Source organism: Osmerus eperlanus, chromosome 7 (assembly GCF_963692335.1).
Source record: "Osmerus eperlanus chromosome 7, fOsmEpe2.1, whole genome shotgun sequence".
Classification (NCBI taxonomy): domain Eukaryota; kingdom Metazoa; phylum Chordata; class Actinopteri; order Osmeriformes; family Osmeridae; genus Osmerus; species Osmerus eperlanus.
Genome location: NC_085024.1, coordinates 22,409,417 through 22,429,539, shown reverse-complemented (window position 1 = coordinate 22,429,539; position 20,123 = coordinate 22,409,417). Strand labels below are relative to the sequence as shown.

Sequence of the window (20,123 nt, the reverse complement as noted above, 5' to 3'; positions counted from 1 at the left end):
TCTCTTTCTCTCTCTCTCATTCCTCTTTTCTACCCAATTACCACTCCATGCAGGGGGCAGTGCATGCTGGGTTATGAGAGACTCTGGGCATACCTGTCTTATCTTAATAACCTTAAAAGGGATGCTCATTAACACACAAACACACTCTCTCACACACACAGAGATTGCTGCTCTCACTCCCACAACAAGAGTTACAAAGAGAGAGTGACACAGAGAGAAGGAGAATACGAAAGGAAAGAGTGCTCTGAAAGAGTGGAGAGCGAGAGAGGAAAGGCGAGAAGGGAGAGAGATAGAGAGAGAGAGAGAGAGAGATAGAGAGATAGAGAGAGATAGAGAAAGAATGCTAAATGTCAGCAGAGTGTCTCCTGGGTCTGAGAGACTAGTGAGTGACAGGAGAACAACGGCCTGCGGATCCATTCAAAAACACGGCCCCTGTGTATGTGTCTGTGTTTGTTTTTTACTGCAACACACACACACACACACAGTAAGCCCTAACTGTTACGGGGGGGATCAGCAGTGATGTGGTTGGCTTAGTCATTGCTGTCAATCAATAATGGCCACTTGAGAATTTTGAAAATACTAACCTATTGAACATAGAGAGTACTCCTATCTCCTCACTCAAGGTCCTCTGTCTTCTCTCTCCATTTAAACCTTTGTCTTTATCTCTTGCTGTCCTCTCTCCCTCTCTCTCTCTCTCCCTCTCTGTCCTGTCTGCAGTTCTAGTTAGAGTAGAAGATGGTTTGACCAATTGGAGAAGAGTTGATCACATATTGATTCCAACACACACGCACAGACATACTTAAAAAGCAAAGCCATTTGTCTCTCTCTCTCACATACACACAAGCACACACACACACGCAAGCGCATGCGTGCACGCACACATTTACATTTAGCAGACACTCTTATCCAGAGCGACTTACAGTAAGTACAGGGACATTCCCCCTGAGGCAAGTAGGGTGAAGTGCCTTGCCCAAGGACACAACGTCATCTGGCACGGCCGGGAATCGAACTGGCAACCTTCTGATTACAAGCCCGCTTCCCTAACCGCTCAGCCACCTGACTCCCTATGTGTGCGTGCGCGCACGCACGCACGCACGCACGCACACACACACACACACACACACACACACACACACACACACACACACACACACACACACACACACATACTGGTGTTGGTGAATTAGAGGGACAATTTTTTCATACCAGTTTTTTGCAACACTAAACTGGCACCTCTTTCCACTTATGCTAGAAAGATGTAGTAAATCTTCAAAAATTCAGTTTGAGCCATACAACACAAATCTCACTTCAAAATGTAGATACACACATCAGAACTCAAGATACAAGAACCTGACGCAATGCTGTATTAAGAGGACAAAAGATAATGAGGTACTTAGCTCCGCCCATGACACAAAGAGTAATTGCCAGGACCAAATTTATTTATCAGGACCATAACCATACACATACACAAACGTTACGTTTCTGTGTATTAAAAAGGCCAAACATGGATAAATGGAATATGAATAAACAGAAAGTATTAGACTGGATTTTACAGCGCCTTCACTAACCCTGCGTGTCCACTACAGCGGAGCGGGCGGCGCGTTGGTGTCGGCTTTCAATTCATTTTCAATGAAACCGGGCGTTGACGCTCCCAATGCCCTACGCAAGCGTCAACGCCCGATTTCATTGGAAATGAATTGGAAGCCGACACCAACGCGCCACTCCGCTCCGCTGTAGTTGACACGCACCGTAAGTATCAGAGCAACAGAATCCTATTTGTGAACAGAAAGGAACATTTATAAATGGCCAAACAATATATACTGTAAAACGTTTATATATTCTGTTGAACAGCCAGTTTGCCATTATAACTGGAACACGGTCAGCCCTCCTCCTGCCTCCACAAGATGAAATATTTAAATTGTCCACCAGTGATATCATCAGAACACAGAGATTACTTCTGGTCTCACCCTTAATATCCCATGTGTCCTGATGATATCACTGATGGACAATTCATCACATTCCCATATTCTATCCAGGATTTTCTTTTCTTTTCAAAGTTACGCCCCGATTCCTTACAAAATCCCTTATGTTTTGAATAGAGCGACCAGCCAGAGCAGGATCTTCAGCCTTCTTGCATTGCTGGCATTCAATCATAGTGGCCAGTTTCCCCTTTTTGATGTGTTCGCCAAAATGTCTCATGACTGCGGCAACCTCCATGGGAGACCATAGATGCTTTTTTGCTCTCCTGGCACTTTCCAGAGATACTAGAAAAAAGACAAATAAATCATTAATGAAAAAAAACTCCACTGTAAACAGCTCCGAACAGCTCTTGTTCAGATATAGTTTTTCCCAAAACTAGCGACCCCAGACCCAACCCAATTTTTTTGTGGGCGGGGCTAAATTGGGCTGGCACCCAGGCTAATCCCACTCAGTACCATCTTACTGACTTCACCAAAATATTTTTTTCTACAGGTGCAGCATCGGCCCAATGGTTGAGAACCCTGGTTTAATAAATCTAACTTAATAACCAAATTAGAAAATATATATTCCCATTGCTTTGCTAATTACAGTTTTTTGGTGCTTTGTATTTTGAAAAAATATAACTGAGAATGCATTACGGATTAAAATTGGCATAGAGAAAGTAGTATAAACAGTATCTTGCAGAAATAAGAGAATGGTCATCATATTGCCTTTGGGTGGTATGGATAATTTCTTTTTACCATTCTTCAGTACCTGTCAATAACTTGGTGTTTAGTGACTTGAGTATGTGTTTTCGCATTTACCAGAATGTTTCTTTGTGTTCTTTTTTCTGCTGGGCTCTTTTTCCTTCTTTTTTAGTCTTCTGTTGGGTTCTTCCGCCTTAGCATCAGTGTGTTTACTTTGTGCTGAAATGAAGAAAGGATTAAACAAAAAAATAACAATGGATGAGCATTTATTTGTTGTAGGTAGGGTCGTTAAATAGTAGTAGTTAAATAGTCCAAGATGCTCCTTTATGGGGTTAAGCAACTGATGGATAAATAACAAATAAATTCACTGTAAAGCACTTAGGCTGGAACAACGTTTTGGAATTGCTGGAACATTATTTGCTTATAAGTTGATTTGTCATTGTGAATGATATGATAAGTGCTTTTATTTTGAAGTGCAAGCCAAGGCACTGTAGTTGCTGTCGTGCATACTGAAAAGCAGCAGCCAAGCCTATATGTTCATTGTTGCACTGTTACGTATACAATGAGTAAATTGTTAGATTGAAAAGAATGTCCTGGTCATCAGTTAATACTACTACATCTGTAATCTACATTCACATCTTTTGAAAATTAGCTTACATGCCTCCCATTTATCTGAACTGTTGCCGTGACAACAAAATTGAAACGAGTGAAGAGGGTCTGAATCCACAATGCATTATTTCATAGCCTAAAAGCAATCAAAGAAGGTGACATGTCAGTAGACTGAGGATAAGGGCTAACCTTGTGATAATGGCGCAGACATGCCTGGAGGTTCCTCGATAGGTTGCCCGGCCATCAACAGTCCTGCACAATCTGTAATAAGATATAATATACTTCATTACATACATAGAAATAACAAAGATGAGTATTACAGAGAAAGTTTGGTTAACTTGCCATGTGCAAAGGTAATGTTTACTCTTCTAATAATAATGAGATATCTTATGGTTATATGCCTTTTCCACTGAAATATGAATTCCATGGGACTGAATTTCATTTGGCACATGCAGTCAAGTTTGGACAAAAGCAGACTTTCACAGAATAAACCAGGAAACGTTGATCTAATTGGCATACGGCACCCTTTGCCATCTTTGTATATGACTTCATAGAGGCCCACGAGTAGAATGCAAACCAACTGTGGATGTCTGTTTGCATGAGCACTCAATTGCTATCTGGGGACAAGTCATTCAGGCCCTTACCATTTTCTAGTATTTCAGATATAAATTAACGCCCCCTTTAATATATGTCTGAAATACTAGAAAACAGTAAGAAATTTTAGTTACTGACTTGACAGTGAAATTAAAATTGGTTAGGAATACAACAGAACATGTAGTTACACTGTTAAAAGTCTAACCATCTGGTTAGACTATATATATATATATATATATATATATATATACACCACACTGTCCTTACCAGTCTGTGGATATGTGAGATTTCCTTCATCGACCTCAATCTCAGCACCGACCTCAATCTCAGCACCGACCTCAATCTCAGCACCGACCTCACTCTCAGCACCGACCTCACTCTCAGCACCGACCTCACTCTCAGCATCGACCTCACTCTCAGCATCGACCTCACTCTCAGCATCGACCTCACTCAACTCTAGGTTGTCTAATAAAATAAATTATATTGCCTTAATGAATTATGAGGTTAAAGTGCTATAAATTGCACAATGTGTGTTCCATTTTGCTACCATACATTTGCTAAAAACAGGTCTAATTTTTTATGTAAACAACTCTAAATGGCATTACCTTCAATTTCAATCTCGTCCAGTGTTTTGCCTTGAAGGTTTCCGAGAGACCCTTTCTCCATGGCAAGCAGCAGTTTGGATATTTTGGCCAGCTGGGTAGTAGCCTCAGGAAGTCTGTAATATTCACGATGAACGCGAATATCGTGGCCAAGGAAGTTAGCAACTTGGTCCAACTCGTGATTCTTGAGGTTCAAGATCTGAGACAAAGTTGCAACATGTTTGCGTAATTGTGTTGACCTGAGGAGCTCAGGTTTTTCGGCCCCACATTCACTGGCATAAAGCCTCAAACAGTCCTGTCCTCTGTAGGGAGTCAGACAATGAGGTATGGCAAAAAGGAACTGGTTTTCTGCCAGAACACCACAGTCTTTTCTTTTTTCTATTAGGCGTGTTATGGCATTCACCATGTCTGGTGAAAGTAACACTGCAACCTTCCGGCCTCTTTTACCCCTTAATTCAACACGACTAAAGTGTTGACAAAGGTGAAGTTCAAATTCTGTCAGTCCAATTGCAACGTCCTTATGCAGGGCACTTGTGTCTCTCTCCAGAAAGCCATTCATCGGCATCTTTGAAATTTCTCCCCCTCTTCTCCTGTTAAAAAGTATTACATTTGCCATGGTGGCTTTACACAGTTGACTATATGATTTTGATGAACTATGGTCTTCCAAGTCTTTCAATGCTTGTTCTGTAGTCTTCTCCAGATGTCTGTGAAGACGTTGAACATCTTCTGTGAAAGGAAGAGTGGAAGGCTTGTTAAACTTCCGCTCGTTCAGCGTTATTAAAGCGATGTGAGAGATGTGTTCAGACCACTTTGTAGCATAGAGAGTTTTAAAACTCTGGGTTGACTTTATCAGCGTACTGTCTTCTGCCATGAGTGCTCTGCAATGTAAAATATCACAGACTTTCCGTAGTGCGTGACCTAACTTTAGAGCAAGGCTTGGAGTATCGAAGCGGTTCTTTTCTTCATCATGCCCACATACTTTCTTGACCGCTTTGATGAGCACATCAAAATTTGCAGGTCTCACAGCATCCTCAAGAGTAAGTATTGAGAATTCCTTGCGAAGCGTAAGCAGAAGTCTTCCAGAGTCTCTGAGTTGCTGGCGAATGTACTGATGTTTGGTGGGATCCTGTCCATATTTGTTGAAGAATGATTGGGCCAGCTGAAGAATGGAGAAGTCACTTCGCACAGTAGAAGTTATCTCATCGTCTTTCATAACAGCTAATATGTTCCAAACACCTGGTGATATCTGCTGACACAGAGCTGACTCATTCATAGAGGCCAAAGACAAAACATTTTTTCTTCCAATCTCTGAAGTAGCTTCTACTGGTTTTGAAGAACATTTTCGAACATGTCGCCACAGATCTCGCCGGAGAAATAATGCCTGGCAGTACATGCAGTGAATGTAGTCTTTTGCATTGTACTTTTTCTTTGATGTGCGTCTTAGTTTTAGTGATCCAACTCCGCTCACCAAGACCTCCGAGTTATGACTGTGGTTTCCCTTGTTGCGAAGCTTTATAAGCATTTGCATACGTTTTTTGGACCTCTTGGGAAGACTTAAAACATGAGCAACATCTGCATGTGTATTCTCATGAGTTTTTAAGTGACGTGTAAACTTTGTCTGCATCTTTCCACAAATGTAGCAGTAAGTTCTATTTTTGAGCAAGGATGATGTGTTTTCTGCTCTAGCATCAGCACCATCATCAACAATGCCTTCGGCATCAGCGTTTCCTACTTTGGCAGTAACTCTTAGAACTTCAAGCTGAGTTGTGCTGATCATATCTTCAGGTAATGATTCTGCAGCTTCAGAAATTGACTCTCTGTCTTCCTCTACAAAACTTCCTTGGTGGTGTCTTTTCTTTTTGGAAGCAGACTTGCTGGTGGAGACCTCACAATTCTGTACTTGTTTGTGACTGAAATCTAAAGGCTCTGATCTGTCATCCCACGAGCTGTTTGATCCATCTATGGAATCAGGAACATACTCCTCTTCTGATGATGCCGCCTCACTTGAACTTTGTTCTGCACAGACCTGATAATGATTAAAAAAACATTTATATTTTGTATACTTGGAAAGCATTTCACCGAGAATAATTCTACTAAAAAGCTTACCACTTGCAGAAGTTCAGTGATGTCCACCTTGTGTTTAACATAACACTTTTTGTGCCAGGACTGATTGCAAACTAGAAAGATAAAATTAAGAATTTATAAAGGAAGGCAGCATGGTAAGTACTTAGTCAGTGCAGCAGCAAATGGCTAATTTTGAACATACAGCACAGCTACACATGGAATCGTTTTTTGGAAAAGTGTTCCTGTGGAATCACGTTCAAAAGATACAGATGAACCCCCCTCCATTCTCAAAAAATTACCTTTACATCTCACACCACTCCATTTCAGAGGCGAAAAAGGTCCTCCACATGTAACACATTTTTCTAAACTTGACATTTCGTCAGGGATGACATCATGATCACAGTCCTGTTGACAAAAAAAAAAAGTGTAATCGTAAGACAGGAATTTTATTCTAACGAACACTTGTGTAGTGTAGAAAATCAAAACCAATTAATAGTTTGTACAATTTTCCTATTTTAACATGAATTAAGGATGAAAGTGACATGATTTGTATGTGTTATATTCCCTGTTGTCAATGAAATTGTTTAGAAATAAACTTAAAACCTTAAATCTACATTAACGATTAAAAAATTATACACCTGTAATTAAAAAAAATGATAAAAAAAAAAAAACACAACACAGCTTTTTCTTCAACAGAACAAACTAACTAACAAACTAAAACAGAATAAAAACATACACTCACTGAGGAAAAGTTTGGACCCAACTTCTCATCCTCATTAAACTGAGAAGGTGGATCTAAACTTTTGACTGGTAGTGTACATCTTAACATACAGAGCTTTAGAAGATTGAAGTGGATTTATAGTCTTCATAATGTATTAACTTTTATTTAAAATTTAAAGTCTTAAAAGATGAAAATTACCTCTAGTGTGTTGCCTGAAAAGGATCCGCATGCGTCCACATCCTCAGCCTGACATGGCATCTCTTTGGAGATCTGAAATGTAAAGAACAATCACTGAATGTGAGTTTGTTTCTCATGTACAAAACTCAGTCCTCCTTATTCCTGCACCTTACGTGTTGAGTATTACACAGGACCTGTGTGTCTGCGCACTTCTAAATGTACTTTCATTCCTTTGTACATGTCATTTCAAAACTCAGTCCTCCTTATTCCTGCACCTTACGTGTTGAGTATTACACAGGACCTGTGTGTCTGCGCACTTCTAAATGTACTTGTATTCCTTTGTACGTGTAATTTCAAAACTCAGTCCTCCAAATTCCTGCACCTTACATATTAAGGTTACATCGTACCTGTGTGTCTGAATACTGCTGAATATCATTCTCATGACTTTATTTCAGACAATAAATATGCCTTAAAAGATGAAAATTACCTCTAGTGTGTTGCCTGAAAAGGATCCGCATGCATCCACATCCTCAGCCTGACATGGCATCTCTTTGGAGATCTGAAATGTAAAGAACAATCACTGAATGTGAGTTTGTTTCTCATGTACAAAACTCAGTCCTCCTTATTCCTGCACCTTACATGTTGAGTATTACACAGGACCTGTGTGTCTGTGCACTTCTAAATGTACTTTCATTCCTTTGTACATGTCATTTCAAAACTCAGTCCTCCTTATTCCTGCACCTTACGTGTTGAGTATTACACAGGACCTGTGTGTCTGCGCACTTCTAAATGTACTTGTATTCCTTTGTACGTGTAATTTCAAAACTCAGTCCTCCAAATTCCTGCACCTTACATATTAAGGTTACATCGTACCTGTGTGTCTGAATACTGCTGAATATCATTCTCATGACTTTATTTCAGACAATAAATATGCCTTAAAAGATGAAAATTACCTCTAGTGTGTTGCCTGAAAAGGATCCGCATGCGTCCACATCCTCAGCCTGACATGGCATCTCTTTGGAGATCTGAAATGTAAAGAACAATCACTGAATGTGAGTTTGTTTCTCATGTACAAAACTCAGTCCTCCTTATTCCTGCACCTTACATGTTGAGTATTACACAGGACCTGTGTGTCTGTGCACTTCTAAATGTACTTTCATTCCTTTGTACATGTCATTTCAAAACTCAGTCCTCCTTATTCCTGCACCTTACGTGTTGAGTATTACACAGGACCTGTGTGTCTGCGCACTTCTAAATGTACTTGTATTCCTTTGTACGTGTAATTTCAAAACTCAGTCCTCCAAATTCCTGCACCTTACATATTAAGGTTACATCGTACCTGTGTGTCTGAATACTGCTGAATATCATTCTCATGACTTTATTTCAGACAATAAATATGCCTTAAAAGATGAAAATTACCTCTAGTGTGTTGCCTGAAAAGGATCCGCATGCGTCCACATCCTCAGCCTGACATGGCATCTCTTTGGAGATCTGAAATGTAAAGAACAATCACTGAATGTGAGTTTGTTTCTCATGTACAAAACTCAGTCCTCCTTATTCCTGCACCTTACGTGTTGAGTATTACACAGGACCTGTGTGTCTGCGCACTTCTAAATGTACTTGTATTCCTTTGTACGTGTAATTTCAAAACTCAGTCCTCCAAATTCCTGCACCTTACATATTAAGGTTACATCGTACCTGTGTGTCTGAATACTGCTGAATATCATTCTCATGACTTTATTTCAGACAATAAATATGCCTTAAAAGATGAAAATTACCTCTAGTGTGTTGCCTGAAAAGGATCCGCATGCATCCACATCCTCAGCCTGACATGGCATCTCTTTGGAGATCTGAAATGTAAAGAACAATCACTGAATGTGAGTTTGTTTCTCATGTACAAAACTCAGTCCTCCTTATTCCTGCACCTTACATGTTGAGTATTACACAGGACCTGTGTGTCTGTGCACTTCTAAATGTACTTTCATTCCTTTGTACATGTCATTTCAAAACTCAGTCCTCCTTATTCCTGCACCTTACGTGTTGAGTATTACACAGGACCTGTGTGTCTGCGCACTTCTAAATGTACTTGTATTCCTTTGTACGTGTAATTTCAAAACTCAGTCCTCCAAATTCCTGCACCTTACATATTAAGGTTACATCGTACCTGTGTGTCTGAATACTGCTGAATATCATTCTCATGACTTTATTTCAGACAATAAATATGCCTTAAAAGATGAAAATTACCTCTAGTGTGTTGCCTGAAAAGGATCCGCATGCGTCCACATCCTCAGCCTGACATGGCATCTCTTTGGAGATCTGAAATGTAAAGAACAATCACTGAATGTGAGTTTGTTTCTCATGTACAAAACTCAGTCCTCCTTATTCCTGCACCTTACATGTTGAGTATTACACAGGACCTGTGTGTCTGTGCACTTCTAAATGTACTTTCATTCCTTTGTACATGTCATTTCAAAACTCAGTCCTCCTTATTCCTGCACCTTACGTGTTGAGTATTACACAGGACCTGTGTGTCTGCGCACTTCTAAATGTACTTGTATTCCTTTGTACGTGTAATTTCAAAACTCAGTCCTCCAAATTCCTGCACCTTACATATTAAGGTTACATCGTACCTGTGTGTCTGAATACTGCTGAATATCATTCTCATGACTTTATTTCAGACAATAAATATGCCTTAAAAGATGAAAATTACCTCTAGTGTGTTGCCTGAAAAGGATCCGCATGCGTCCACATCCTCAGCCTGACATGGCATCTCTTTGGAGATCTGAAATGTAAAGAACAATCACTGAATGTGAGTTTGTTTCTCATGTACAAAACTCAGTCCTCCTTATTCCTGCACCTTACGTGTTGAGTATTACACAGGACCTGTGTGTCTGCGCACTTCTAAATGTACTTGTATTCCTTTGTACGTGTAATTTCAAAACTCAGTCCTCCAAATTCCTGCACCTTACATATTAAGGTTACATCGTACCTGTGTGTCTGAATACTGCTGAATATCATTCTCATGACTTTATTTCAGACAATAAATATGCCTTAAAAGATGAAAATGACCTCTAGTGTGTTGCCTGAAAAGGATCCGCATGCGTCCACATCCTCAGCCTGACATGGCATCTCTTTGGAGATCTGAAATGTAAAGAACAATCACTGAATGTGAGTTTGTTTCTCATGTACAAAACTCAGTCCTCCTTATTCCTGCACCTTACGTGTTGAGTATTACACAGGACCTGTGTGTCTGCGCACTTCTAAATGTACTTTCATTCCTTTGTACATGTCATTTCAAAACTCAGTCCTCCTTATTCCTGCACCTTACGTGTTGAGTATTACACAGGACCTGTGTGTCTGCGCACTTCTAAATGTACTTGTATTCCTTTGTACGTGTAATTTCAAAACTCAGTCCTCCAAATTCCTGCACCTTACATATTAAGGTTACATCGTACCTGTGTGTCTGAATACTGCTGAATATCATTCTCATGACTTTATTTCAGACAATAAATATGCCTTAAAAGATGAAAATTACCTCTAGTGTGTTGCCTGAAAAGGATCCGCATGCGTCCACATCCTCAGCCTGACATGGCATCTCTTTGGAGATCTGAAATGTAAAGAACAATCACTGAATGTGAGTTTGTTTCTCATGTACAAAACTCAGTCCTCCTTATTCCTGCACCTTACATGTTGAGTATTACACAGGACCTGTGTGTCTGTGCACTTCTAAATGTACTTTCATTCCTTTGTACATGTCATTTCAAAACTCAGTCCTCCTTATTCCTGCACCTTACGTGTTGAGTATTACACAGGACCTGTGTGTCTGCGCACTTCTAAATGTACTTGTATTCCTTTGTACGTGTAATTTCAAAACTCAGTCCTCCAAATTCCTGCACCTTACATATTAAGGTTACATCGTACCTGTGTGTCTGAATACTGCTGAATATCATTCTCATGACTTTATTTCAGACAATAAATATGCCTTAAAAGATGAAAATTACCTCTAGTGTGTTGCCTGAAAAGGATCCGCATGCGTCCACATCCTCAGCCTGACATGGCATCTCTTTGGAGATCTGAAATGTAAAGAACAATCACTGAATGTGAGTTTGTTTCTCATGTACAAAACTCAGTCCTCCTTATTCCTGCACCTTACGTGTTGAGTATTACACAGGACCTGTGTGTCTGCGCACTTCTAAATGTACTTGTATTCCTTTGTACGTGTAATTTCAAAACTCAGTCCTCCAAATTCCTGCACCTTACATATTAAGGTTACATCGTACCTGTGTGTCTGAATACTGCTGAATATCATTCTCATGACTTTATTTCAGACAATAAATATGCCTTAAAAGATGAAAATGACCTCTAGTGTGTTGCCTGAAAAGGATCCGCATGCGTCCACATCCTCAGCCTGACATGGCATCTCTTTGGAGATCTGAAATGTAAAGAACAATCACTGAATGTGAGTTTGTTTCTCATGTACAAAACTCAGTCCTCCTTATTCCTGCACCTTACGTGTTGAGTATTACACAGGACCTGTGTGTCTGCGCACTTCTAAATGTACTTTCATTCCTTTGTACATGTCATTTCAAAACTCAGTCCTCCTTATTCCTGCACCTTACGTGTTGAGTATTACACAGGACCTGTGTGTCTGCGCACTTCTAAATGTACTTGTATTCCTTTGTACGTGTAATTTCAAAACTCAGTCCTCCAAATTCCTGCACCTTACATATTAAGGTTACATCGTACCTGTGTGTCTGAATACTGCTGAATATCATTCTCATGACTTTATTTCAGACAATAAATATGCCTTAAAAGATGAAAATTACCTCTAGTGTGTTGCCTGAAAAGGATCCGCATGCGTCCACATCCTCAGCCTGACATGGCATCTCTTTGGAGATCTGAAATGTAAAGAACAATCACTGAATGTGAGTTTGTTTCTCATGTACAAAACTCAGTCCTCCTTATTCCTGCACCTTACATGTTGAGTATTACACAGGACCTGTGTGTCTGTGCACTTCTAAATGTACTTTCATTCCTTTGTACATGTCATTTCAAAACTCAGTCCTCCTTATTCCTGCACCTTACGTGTTGAGTATTACACAGGACCTGTGTGTCTGCGCACTTCTAAATGTACTTGTATTCCTTTGTACGTGTAATTTCAAAACTCAGTCCTCCAAATTCCTGCACCTTACATATTAAGGTTACATCGTACCTGTGTGTCTGAATACTGCTGAATATCATTCTCATGACTTTATTTCAGACAATAAATATGCCTTAAAAGATGAAAATTACCTCTAGTGTGTTGCCTGAAAAGGATCCGCATGCGTCCACATCCTCAGCCTGACATGGCATCTCTTTGGAGATCTGAAATGTAAAGAACAATCACTGAATGTGAGTTTGTTTCTCATGTACAAAACTCAGTCCTCCTTATTCCTGCACCTTACGTGTTGAGTATTACACAGGACCTGTGTGTCTGCGCACTTCTAAATGTACTTGTATTCCTTTGTACGTGTAATTTCAAAACTCAGTCCTCCAAATTCCTGCACCTTACATATTAAGGTTACATCGTACCTGTGTGTCTGAATACTGCTGAATATCATTCTCATGACTTTATTTCAGACAATAAATATGCCTTAAAAGATGAAAATTACCTCTAGTGTGTTGCCTGAAAAGGATCCGCATGCGTCCACATCCTCAGCCTGACATGGCATCTCTTTGGAGATCTGAAATGTAAAGAACAATCACTGAATGTGAGTTTGTTTCTCATGTACAAAACTCAGTCCTCCTTATTCCTGCACCTTACATGTTGAGTATTACACAGGACCTGTGTGTCTGTGCACTTCTAAATGTACTTTCATTCCTTTGTACATGTCATTTCAAAACTCAGTCCTCCTTATTCCTGCACCTTACGTGTTGAGTATTACACAGGACCTGTGTGTCTGCGCACTTCTAAATGTACTTGTATTCCTTTGTACGTGTAATTTCAAAACTCAGTCCTCCAAATTCCTGCACCTTACATATTAAGGTTACATCGTACCTGTGTGTCTGAATACTGCTGAATATCATTCTCATGACTTTATTTCAGACAATAAATATGCCTTAAAAGATGAAAATTACCTCTAGTGTGTTGCCTGAAAAGGATCCGCATGCGTCCACATCCTCAGCCTGACATGGCATCTCTTTGGAGATCTGAAATGTAAAGAACAATCACTGAATGTGAGTTTGTTTCTCATGTACAAAACTCAGTCCTCCTTATTCCTGCACCTTACGTGTTGAGTATTACACAGGACCTGTGTGTCTGCGCACTTCTAAATGTACTTGTATTCCTTTGTACGTGTAATTTCAAAACTCAGTCCTCCAAATTCCTGCACCTTACATATTAAGGTTACATCGTACCTGTGTGTCTGAATACTGCTGAATATCATTCTCATGACTTTATTTCAGACAATAAATATGCCTTAAAAGATGAAAATTACCTCTAGTGTGTTGCCTGAAAAGGATCCGCATCCGCATGCGTCCACATCCTCAGCCTGACATGGCATCTCTTTGGAGATCTGAAATGTAAAGAACAATCACTGAATGTGAGTTTGTTTCTCATGTACAAAACTCAGTCCTCCTTATTCCTGCACCTTACGTGTTGAGTATTACACAGGACCTGTGTGTCTGCGCACTTCTAAATGTACTTTCATTCCTTTGTACATGTCATTTCAAAACTCAGTCCTCCTTATTCCTGCACCTTACGTGTTGAGTATTACACAGGACCTGTGTGTCTGCGCACTTCTAAATGTACTTGTATTCCTTTGTACGTGTAATTTCAAAACTCAGTCCTCCAAATTCCTGCACCTTACATATTAAGGTTACATCGTACCTGTGTGTCTGAATACTGCTGAATATCATTCTCATGACTTTATTTCAGACAATAAATATGCCTTAAAAGATGAAAATTACCTCTAGTGTGTTGCCTGAAAAGGATCCGCATGCGTCCACATCCTCAGCCTGACATGGCATCTCTTTGGAGATCTGAAATGTAAAGAACAATCACTGAATGTGAGTTTGTTTCTCATGTACAAAACTCAGTCCTCCTTATTCCTGCACCTTACATGTTGAGTATTACACAGGACCTGTGTGTCTGTGCACTTCTAAATGTACTTTCATTCCTTTGTACATGTCATTTCAAAACTCAGTCCTCCTTATTCCTGCACCTTACGTGTTGAGTATTACACAGGACCTGTGTGTCTGCGCACTTCTAAATGTACTTGTATTCCTTTGTACGTGTAATTTCAAAACTCAGTCCTCCAAATTCCTGCACCTTACATATTAAGGTTACATCGTACCTGTGTGTCTGAATACTGCTGAATATCATTCTCATGACTTTATTTCAGACAATAAATATGCCTTAAAAGATGAAAATTACCTCTAGTGTGTTGCCTGAAAAGGATCCGCATGCGTCCACATCCTCAGCCTGACATGGCATCTCTTTGGAGATCTGAAATGTAAAGAACAATCACTGAATGTGAGTTTGTTTCTCATGTACAAAACTCAGTCCTCCTTATTCCTGCACCTTACATGTTGAGTATTACACAGGACCTGTGTGTCTACGCACTTCTAAATGTACTTGTATTCCTTTGTACGTGTAATTTCAAAACTCAGTCCTCCAAATTCCTGCACCTTACATATTAAGGTTACATCGTACCTGTGTGTCTGAATACTGCTGAATATCATTCTCATTACTTTATTTCAGACAATAAATATGCCTTAAAAGATTAAAATTACCTCTAGTGTGTTGCCTGAAAAGGATCCGCATGCGTCCACATCCTCAGCCTGACATGGCATCTCTTTGGAGATCTGAAATGTAAAGAACAATCACTGAATGTGAGTTTGTTTCTCATGTACAAAACTCAGTCCTCCAAATTCCTGCACCTTACATGTTGAGTATTACAAAGGACTTGTGTGTCTAGACACTAAAATATATCACATACCAGTTAATATTTATAAATATAAGATCAGCATAAATCTATCTACATGTGACAGTTTGTAACATTATAGTACTGGACAAGTTGAAATAGTGTAGTCTGATTAAGTCTTTCTGCAACATTGGCTTTTTTAGGCACTATGCTCATCACTTCTTATATTTTTTACTATATTGACACTGTGTACTACAACTTGATATACCCTTCAAAATTGTGTTCAAAGCTGGTAGAATGATTCTTGACACTATTGTTACAATTCTATATACCTTGCTTCTCCATGGCCAGTCAGAATCACCATAATTATAAGTGATTTCTTCCCCTGGACCAATATCTTTGAGTGCAAATAAACAGAGATAGGGTCTTCCATCCACTCTTGTAACTTTCATTTTGCTGTTTGGATTTGCCTCATCATCATTTACCAGTCTCCCTAATGATCTATCCTCTCTGGCAGCATCAACACTGAAATATCAATTACGCAATAAGAATAATTACACCACGTAAGGAACAGGATTTAGCATATTTAGTGTTGGCATGTCTGAAAAATATTCCTCCACCAACTCAAAATATTCATCTGGCACTGTATTTCATACCTGAAACTACTTTTACTGATGATGAGGCAGAAAATGTTTACATCACTGTGTTAAGATAGAAATTTAGAAAAAAACACTTTAAAACTGTCACATACCATAACTGTTGTCCATTGAACTGGAAATCAAACAAAAAAACCTTGAGTGCATCATGGTAAACTTTCAATCGGTTTTCCTGTTCCTTTCTACTTATGACTTCCCCTCTGTACTCAATAAGGAAATCTCCTTTTTGAAAGCACCGGCAGCTGAACACACCCCGACCTGGAAGTACATATAATAAACTTTAAACAATGCAGAAAATCAGTTAATTGATTTAATTTGATGTCTTTCTGTGATAAGTAAAAAATGTTACAACATTTCTAAAATGTTTCTGTGGATTAATCCATAAACAATTATTAAATAAAGTATCTATCTAGATCAGTGGTTCCCAACCCTGGTCCTCAAGGCACCCTGTCCTGCCTGTTTTAGGTGTTTCCCTGCTCCAACACACCTGATTCAAATGAATGGTCATAAGCAGGCTTCTGCAGAGCTGGATAACGACCCATTCATTTGAATCAGGTGTGTTGGAGCAGGGAAATATCTAAAACATGCAGGACAGGGTGCCTTGAGGACCAGGGTTGGGAACCACTGATCTAGATATACAATTATCTTCCCAAAAATACAAAATAACAGCTTCTATTTTGAGCAGTTGCTTGTCTCCTTTTCAAATAAGAAAGATGTTCTGATCATAAAACAAGATCTATTCTCCTAATGTGCAGTTTAAAAATAGATTATAAGTAAAAAATAAATAAAACATCTTTGCGTAATAAACTCTGTAAACCTTTGCTAAATAAACTCACCTTTAAATGAATTAATATATTTTACATCAAACCCTTCCCTATCTTCACCTAAAGAGCAATAATAACTGGCATCATGTTTGGGATTACTTTTTGCTCTCTGTGGCCTTGTTCCTGCCATCTCCTGCAAAGATCAGATGGTGTTAACTTGAGCAACAACACATTACTGTATACAATATGATTGTATGTGAAAAGTATGAATTATTAATAGTTAGTAATATTAGTAGTAAGTACACCCCTGTTCAGACTGCAGTTTCTTATTACAGACGCTTCCACTAGAGTGAGTTATTTTTCCAAAACGGAAGCTAGCTAGCTTTAGTTAGCATGGAGGGTGCAGAGCACATGCGCTCTCTGAGCCTATAAATGTAACGCTTTTCTTTGGCCAAATATGTGTGTAAAGAATGCTGATATGGGATATGAAACATAACCATTAGCTAGTCAATGTGCAAGCAGCTTCTCTGTTGAATTCATACATTTGTAAATCTGATTCTGAAAGAGTCAGTAGGCCTACGTGCCTCCCCAGCCACGAACCTCACCGCACGTCACTGGCCGCTTGCTAATAACTAGCTAAACTGTCGTAGATCAGATGCTTTGGTGCATCCAAACATCAAGTAACTACACCATTCTTACATAACAATATGTACATAAATGTTTAAGGTATATTAAATGGTTCTTACCTCGTCCTGCACGCAAAGGAATGAAAGGTGTTCAATTAAAGAGTAATGTTTCGCGGCAGAACTTGACGTATTGTACCACGTTGATAGAAGAGGAGGGGTATGACAAAAAAATAGCATAATGTTTGATTTATTCAGGAACAAGAAAACAATTGACTTACGTAATGTTTTGTTAATTTAATTCAATATTTCAAAATAAATGGTTTATTATACATTTTGCTTTTATTAGGCGGCAACAGTCACATGGTATCTCCCACTATCTTGTTTAACCCTGTATCAGGCAAGTGACTACTTTTGATCACTTCTACTGACCTCCTAAATGATGTCACGGCACCTATTAAAAACAAATTTTTATTTAGAGACATTTTGTGATTGGTATTTGTTATTATTAATTTTCACCCAAATGAGGTAGCTTAAACCCTTTATAAACGTTTCCTTCCTCTGGAAACTGTTGTCTATTGGCAGACACAACACCAGCAGAAAAACATTGTCTGATGTACCTGCCTATAGACTACCTAGACAATCTCCATGTATGCAGAGTAGTGGTATTACCTGGGCATAAGGACCTAATATCAATCTTAATAGTTTTATGCTTACAGCAAAGTAAGTAATCGTGATATATTTGCACTATTTTTTAAATCAATGCTTTTTATTTGGCTCATGGTGGCCCCATTTCTGAGTCAGTATACATAGCCAGTCTTGTTGATTATTTGGCTGAGGGCATTCAGGCTTAAGCAGAACAGCAGTGGGAACAGAGTATCTCTGCATCTCCTTGGTAAATGCTATATTTGATGGAGACTTGTGCGATTGGCTTGGAGTTGGCTGAAGGTTTTGGTGTTCACAGCCTCATCAATATATAGAATAGAAACATCCCCCAGTGGGGGAAATTCAAAATATTTATAAAAAAAAAACCATATATATGAGGCTTTTCAATTTCCAATGATCCTTACTTCTATATTAGTGACAGATTTTACTGGAATCTACTGTACTGGCTGCGCATAGACTCTGCCTTGCCGTGAAGTGGACTGGCTCCTTCACCCCACTGTTCACCTGCTGGATAAAACCCACTACATTTGCCTCCATTTCTGCACAAGCCTTGCACTCATGGTCAACATAGCAGATAAATATATGTACTAATCTGCTAAAATAGACCTCCACTGCTGTCTTAACTGTATGAGCATTTTAAATTTTTCAAGCTGCTATAGAACAATCAGATCATACCGTTGTGAAAACATATTTTTAGACACCCCATGCATTTGTTAAGTGTTGCATAAAGAATCACTCTGAGGTTCAAATCCACAAAAGACATCCTCGGCTAAGTAATCAACAGTGAGTGAGCAGATAAAAACTCAGTGAAGTTTGAAAGCTATACAGAAACATGCTTAGCTGGAAGTAATGGAAGTGTTATTTTTGTTCACTTCATACACAAATCCTGTTGGTTTTTATCAATCTTTCCATCATACTGTGATAGTCTCGATTGGCGAGAAGGTGATGCATGTACAAATGATCTGCTCTATTGTGGCTTTAAGAATGTAATTTATAATTTCCTATTATTTTTATCACAGTTGAATATGTACTTTTCATTCTCTCAATGACATAGACTGTGTAAATAGTGACGTGAATTAGAAGGACAGTGTAGTAATTATCAGGACCTTCCGGCAGACAACCAATCAGCTAAGGCGCTGTGTGAATATTCATGAGGTCTTGCTATTACACAACCTGCCATAGGGGGCGCTGTGGTGATACACAGATTATACACAAAATCTGGTTTATGTGTATTAAACGGACATCTTGTTTTTTTTGCATTTTTAGGGTTAATGGACCAATATAAACCATTCTACGCTTTTAGAATTTTGTCAAAATTAGCAGGACACTGCTCCTGTCCTGTTAATACAAAACGTCCTTCTAGTGTGGTGTGTATTCTGACCAATTGTCCTGTTAAACCACATGCACAAACACACACACTCCTAGTACCAAACAACACATTCCATCGGACCAGCAGGCTGGAGGGCATTGATTGGCTGTTGCTCAATCAGGAGGAAACTCCTCCTCATACTCCTACAGAGGGACGCAAGGTGATGCCAGCAGTCCGGATCTCTGGAGGCTCTTCTGACGGGGCTGTCTGTCCCTCACGTAAATCAGGTTATGGCCCTCTGGGGAGCAGCGCTACCTGAACACCAGCCAGCCAGAGGAGGCCCAGCCAGCCAGCCAGAGGAGGCCCAGCCAGCCAGCCAGAGGAGGCCCAGCCAGCCAGCCAGAGGAGGCCCAGCCAGCCAGCCAGAGGAGGCCCAGCCAGCCAGCCAGAGGAGGCCCAGCCAGCCAGCCAGAGGAGGCCCAGCCAGCCAGCCAGAGGAGGCCCAGCCAGCCAGCCAGAGGAGGCCCAGCCAGCCAGCCAGAGGAGGCCCAGCCAGCCAGCAAGAGGATGCCCAGCCAGCCAGCCAGAGGAGGCCCAGCCAGCCAGCAAGAGGATGCCCAGCCAGCCAGCCAGAGGAGGCCCAGCCAGCCAGCCAGAGGAGGCCCAGCCAGCCAGCCAGAGGATGCCCAGCCAGCCAGCCAGAGGAGGCCCAGCCAGCCAGCCAGAGGAGGCCCAGCCAGCCAGCCAGAGGAGGCCCAGCCAGCCAGC

At 40.0% G+C, this 20,123-nt stretch overlaps 1 protein-coding gene and 1 long non-coding RNA gene across 2 annotated transcripts; both read right to left on the bottom strand.

Moving 5' to 3' along the window:
* Positions 1 to 1,141: 1,141 nt before the first annotated feature.
* On the bottom strand, positions 1,142 to 7,488 carry LOC134024005 (uncharacterized). Its single transcript, XM_062466378.1, has 8 exons — positions 7,455 to 7,488; positions 6,835 to 6,940; positions 6,578 to 6,648; positions 4,475 to 6,497; positions 4,137 to 4,334; positions 3,465 to 3,536; positions 2,784 to 2,885; positions 1,142 to 2,264 (listed from the first exon to the last, which is right to left on the bottom strand). The coding sequence occupies exons 2-8, from the start codon at positions 6,908 to 6,910 to the stop codon at positions 2,029 to 2,031; spliced, it is 2,778 nt and encodes a 925-aa protein (XP_062322362.1). The 5' UTR covers positions 6,911 to 6,940; positions 7,455 to 7,488; the 3' UTR covers positions 1,142 to 2,028.
* Positions 7,489 to 15,684: 8,196 nt separating this feature from the next.
* LOC134023408 (uncharacterized) lies at positions 15,685 to 16,952 on the bottom strand. The gene is made up of 3 exons (XR_009930771.1): positions 16,830 to 16,952; positions 16,089 to 16,251; positions 15,685 to 15,862 (listed from the first exon to the last, which is right to left on the bottom strand). It is a non-coding gene; the product is annotated as an uncharacterized LOC134023408 (long non-coding RNA).
* Between the last annotated feature and the right edge of the window lie 3,171 nt (positions 16,953 to 20,123).